Source organism: Brassica oleracea, chromosome C1 (genome assembly GCF_000695525.1).
Source record: "Brassica oleracea var. oleracea cultivar TO1000 chromosome C1, BOL, whole genome shotgun sequence".
In the NCBI taxonomy this organism is placed as follows: Eukaryota; Viridiplantae; Streptophyta; class Magnoliopsida; order Brassicales; family Brassicaceae; genus Brassica; species Brassica oleracea.
The window spans coordinates 27,981,755-27,987,618 of record NC_027748.1 but is presented as its reverse complement, the minus strand read 5'-3'; the positions used below and the strand labels follow the sequence as shown (position 1 = coordinate 27,987,618).

Genomic DNA, 5,864 nt, shown 5'->3' with positions numbered 1-5,864 from the left:
TCTCACATTCAAATTTTGCGATCCATGGTTTAAAATTTTTGTTATGACAAAATACAAATGATTACAAAATCATATAAGTAAAAGTCTAATTTAATTAATCATTAAGATTTAAAATATATATGTATATATATCATTCTAAATTAAACTATAAACCATATTGAATAAATAAATATTTTAGTTTCAAAATTTACTTTGAATAATTTTTTGATAAAAGTTTTAAACTAACATTTATAATTGTTTTTTAAATTATCAATTACTAAAATTATTAATCCCATAATGAAAATTTTATTATCAGTATTTTAAAATTTTTGCTATTAAAAATACACATAATAAAAAAACATATGAGTAGAAAGCATCATTTAAAAAAAAAATATATATATATATACATTAATATTAAAAATATACTATATATGTTAATATCATTTAAATTTAATTACATATCCTATCAAATTTCTTTAAAAAATGTTTGGATTAATAAAATTGATTTATACGTTCGCACCAATTTAATTATATATGTAATAGTTACTGACTTTTAATTATTCAATATATATTTATTATTTCATAATATGTAAAAACATATAATACATAAAATAATTTTTATATATAATGTTTATTAATCTAGTGCTATGTTTATTTCTTTGATTTTTATTTTCTGTTGGAGTCTGAATAAGTTGAGAAATGCGCAATTCTAGATTATTTGTGAATATGACACCAAACACTCCTATATATTTATACTAAAGATAGTAACAAAAATTTATAATGCTACTATATACACAAATGTGTCTAATTTTATTTGGAGATACAATTATATTATTATCTCATGGGAATTTAAACAATATTACAGATAGATATGAAAATTGTTTAGAACAACAGTTTGGGGTATTATAATTAGAAGAAATTTTTTATTTGCAGATCATATTAGGACAACTACAGAGACGCATGTTGTTAGACTGAGAAGTGCAAGTGCAGGAGATTGGACTAAGCCTTACATATGGATACCAAGTATTTAACAAGTCATTTACACATTGTTGTGCTCCATCATTTGAGCATGAACCACTGAACGCTTGTTTTTTTGATGGGCACCACGGCTTTATCTGCCCAGCAGTCACACTTAGTTCTTCACCTATAATTCATCAATATAAAAACTGAATTAGACAAAGTTGGTTTGGGTTAACTTGGAATGTGAGCAAAATGGCTATCTCAGTATGATGATAAGACCTTGAGAGAAGTGGCTTGGGAGTAAAGAGGATAAGATACAACAAGCCAAGAAGATTGCAGCCAACGTCATATTTTCTTTTGTTTATTATCTCCTCTCTCTCTATGTCTCTGTGTGTGTTTATAATATATTTTGATATATAACTAGTGGCTAACAAGCACTAATATATATATATAGTAGATTTGATTCTGTTCAGCGTAAAAATAAAGCCATATGTTATGGTAAGCAATCTTTCTTATAAATCAAACAATTCAAATTGATATTTTATTACTTATAGCTATAAAAAACAAAAAGAATCTATGTTAAACTATTCAAAGGAAATTTAATAAATAATAAGATATATTTTAGAGGATCTTTTGATTTTATCTTGATTTGTTTCTAAATAGGTTAACATAAAAATCAAATTTTAATTATTTCATTTTAGATATGTGTAGATTTGGTTTTAATGTATCAAAACTAAAAAAAGGAATAATATAACTTTAGGTCTCATTGATCAAGATCTGTTAAATATCTAGATTTTTTTTAGAAAATATTAAATATGCTATATATATATATATATATATATATATATTATTTTAAAGTTTGACCGAAAGATAGAATGAATTTCAGTTCTTTGTAGATATTTTATTTTCAAAAGGTATAATTTAATTTATAAATCTTTATTAAAATTTCATAATTTTGAGTTTTAGTATTTCGAGATATTCGTGTTAGGGATAATTAATCAGATCTTGTAGTTGTAGGTAGGTTTGGGCGTTCGGATATCTGTTCGGGTTTAGGTCGGGTATTTTGGTGTTAGAGTCTAGAATCCATTCGGATATTTTTATGTATCGGGTCAGGTTCGGATATTTTTAGTTTGTGGTTCGGTTATTTTGGATTGAGTTCGAATATTTTAGATTTTAAAAATAAAAATAAAATTATTCATTGGTCAAGTTTTCTGTACTGAAAATTTTACCATTAACTTAGTTGGTTTTCTAATTTTTAATAAGTTAGACGATTAATAGGTTTGTAGATAAAAATTTGAAAATATAAGGAAAATAATTTGGCTGTTGTTTTGCGATTTTGAATACAACTTTTGTTACTTCATGAAACAAGAAGCTTTTCACATAAGTAGAAAATCACTTTGTCTGCAATTATATGTATATTATATGATTTTTGAACCATATGCAGCAAATATTTTGAATAAAATAAAGAAAAGAAACAAAAAATATAGGGTTCAATATACATATGTTTGGTTATCTTCGGATATCCATTCGGGTTAAGATATTACCTGTTTGAGTTTTGATATCCAATCTCTTGTAAATTAATACCAGTTCGGCTAATTTTTCACTTCAGCTCAAATTTCGGTTTAGGTTTTTAGTAACGGGTTCAGATAGGAGTTTGAGTATTAGGTAAAATAAGCAGGTCTAGTTATGGAAGTAATATCTTTGCCGTCATAATCCTCTTAGTTTAGGATTAGACATGAGATTAGGCTAAAAGAGGTGGAGTTTCTGCTAACTAGAAATTGCATCAAGTTAATGAAACTATTGAAATTTCCGCCTAACATTCCAAATTGCATCAAGTTAATAGCTGCAAAAGGAACCATCGATGAAGCTTGACAAGTCTGGTGGTGGCGTGAGCGCAGATCGTAGATCTGCCTGTGCCGACTAGGGCTGGGACTTATTATCTGGAATCTTGATCCGATGCGGATCCGCTCCGAAAATAGGATCTGTTCCGAAAATAGGATATCCTAGGTGCCCGGATCCAGATAGTAAAATGTCGGATCCGTCGAATTTATATCCGACTCCGAATATCTTGACTTTAAGTCTGGATCGAGATCCGTATACGCATTTTTTAAATATATTAAATTTAAAATTTTATGAATAATTATAGTTCATATATTAATATTTATACATTATATTAGTCTTATAATATAATATTTTACTTTAATTTTTATAATCTTATATATATATTTTAGATATTTTTTATAAATATTTAATTTATATATTATTTTTATAATTTAGTTTTTTAAAATATATATATTTTTAACTTTTTTATAGATCTGAATCCAGATCCAGATACTCGCAGATATTTCAATATTTAGATGGATATCTGAAACCCAGATATCCGGACGGCACGGATTCAGATACACACGACTTCGGCGAATCCATATCCGGATCCAAATACCTTAAATTTTCTGAATATCTGGATCCGTCCTACCGTTAGTGCTGAGTGCCTATCCATCTCGAGTGATGATGTATGGTGATACGCTTGTTTTTATTTCTTTTCCCATAATCAGTATATTGGGTCTGGGTAAAAGGGTTTAAAATGTATATCAATGTTGCAAATGGCGGAGAATATGTATGTCAATCTTTGTTTTATTTTTTCTTATGAGTTTTTTTATGAAAGAGAAAGCTTCATCAGACGTCTACTTCCCGTTTCAGAACTGAGATTTGAATCATGTGTAAGCTTACGGAATTTCGCTTCCAAAACACTTATTGGATTCAAGCTTCCAAAACACTATGTTTTGTTGGAATAGATAAAAAATATAAAATCATGTTTTTTATATAAATCTAAAATTTAATTGTAATGAAATAGAGAAAATAGAAATATACAAACATTAAAACTAAAATTATCTTTTAAGTATTGAGGTTTTACTAGAGATATAACATATATATTCAAATAATATTGTGTCAATTATTTATGAAATATTAAGAATAATTAATTTATGTGTATTTTCACAATTTTAATATGAAATTATTTAAAATTATTATAAATGAATAAATGCTTTATATTTAATTTGAATCATATAATTTTTTATGAATTTTATAAAAATTTATTATATTCAAATATATATATATATATAGATATATATAGATATACGCTTCCAACACGTACCGACTTATTAATTTTTTTAAAAAATCTTGTTTCTGCGCTTCTATACATTTCCAATTTCGTGTACTCGCTTCTGATTCTATGTAACATAGGTTTAGAATGCTTAAATTAACATACTCAATTTAAAATGTACTAGTTAATGTATTAGTGTTATATATATAATATATTCAATTTAAAAGTTAAATTCATTAAACAACCAAAAAATTATATTCATTTAAAGATATCATGCCCCGTGGGAGCCGAGCAAAGTTTTTGATAGATCTCACCAAACCATAAAAGTATACGGGTAAGCAAAAAAAGGGTAATATCTTGTCTCATCGGGCGCACCACATAGGAAGTAAGTTTGAGGTTGATGTTCGAGAAACAACTGTGGCGAGACTTTCTCTCATTGCTAACAAGGTTAAAATAGAGTAACTAGATACTGAAAAATAAAAATCCCTATGAAGGTGTCACCAATATTCACCACCAGGTTTGAAAGAAATTGATTGATATTGATTGTCCATAAAAGTTTTTCTTTAATAACAAGAAAGTTCTGGACCAGAAAGCCCGTACATCTTCCTAGAGCAAAACCCATACCCAACCTCTTTGACCACTAACTTGGTCTCGTTGAAGTATGGTTGAAGAAATTGGGTCAGTGTTATCATGCCCTAGTGCAGCATCTAGTTGTTTGCACTTTGGATAGTACTCAACCTTAATATTGTTGAATAATTCCAATTAACTTGAAAAAGCAAGTTAACTCATTAAAGTGGAGTCTGATGGGTTAAGGAAAAAGAAAAACATATTGAGCTTAGGAATGTTTCCATATTATTATTAGGAAAAGATCTAGCTTCGTCCTATATAAAAAAAAGTCTCATGGAGAGATGTTTCATCAAGAGAAACACATTGAAAGGTTTAGTTTTGAGAGAGTTTCTAAATCTAATAAGAAGAGAAGTTCTTATAATCTTTGTGTTTGTGTAACTTTAATTGGTATCAGAGCTCCAGGTTTCGAAGATCGTTTACAAGAGGAGTTGTAACTCGATCAAAACATGGGAGACGATGATAGTTCTCAAGGACGTGATAAAGGTCTTGAGATGAAGAAGGACATACGATGTCCGATGCTAACATCGACCAACTACACCGTATGGTCGATGCGCATGAAAGTGATGCTTCGTTTATACGAAGTTTGGGATATGATTGATCCAGGGAGCGATGATGCAAAGAAGAACAATATGGTGATTGCTCTAATCTTTCAATCAGTCCCGGAAGCGCTAATACTTCAGATAGGAGAACATGATACATCGAAGAAGATTTGGGAAGCTATCAAATCCCGTAACCTAGGTGCTGATCGTGTGAGCGAAGCGAGGGTACAGACTTTGATGTCTGAGTTCGCCAAACTGAAGATGGCAGACACAGACACGGTGGATGACTCCGCAGCAAACCTTTCAGGCTTAGCATCGAGAGCAGCCGCGTTAGGAGAGATAATGGAAGCATCGAAGATGGTAAATAAGTTTTTGAAGGGACTTCCAAGAACGAAGTTCATTCACATCGTAGTTTCGTTAGAACAAGTGCTGGATCTAAATTCAACGGGGTTCGAAGATATTGTTGGGAATTGAAGGCTTTCGAAGAACGCATAAAAGAAGAAACCCAAGATGAAGGTCAATCGAAGCTCATGTTTGGAACGAATGATACGCAAGTTAGTGGAAGCCATAACAACTCGCAAGGAAGAGGCAGAGGTAGAGATTATGGTGGAAGAGGAAGAGGACGAGGAAGGTCTAATGGTTCTGATGGTCATAACAAA

The 5,864-nt window shown here is 29.6% G+C and overlaps 1 protein-coding gene across 1 annotated transcript; it reads right to left on the bottom strand.

Moving 5' to 3' along the window:
• Positions 1 to 880: 880 nt before the first annotated feature.
• LOC106300330 (defensin-like protein 245) lies at positions 881 to 1,337 on the bottom strand. The gene is made up of 2 exons (XM_013736451.1): positions 1,219 to 1,337; positions 881 to 1,123 (listed from the first exon to the last, which is right to left on the bottom strand). Exons 1-2 carry the CDS (start codon positions 1,286 to 1,288, stop codon positions 903 to 905), a joined length of 291 nt encoding a protein of 96 aa, XP_013591905.1. The 5' UTR covers positions 1,289 to 1,337; the 3' UTR covers positions 881 to 902.
• Between the last annotated feature and the right edge of the window lie 4,527 nt (positions 1,338 to 5,864).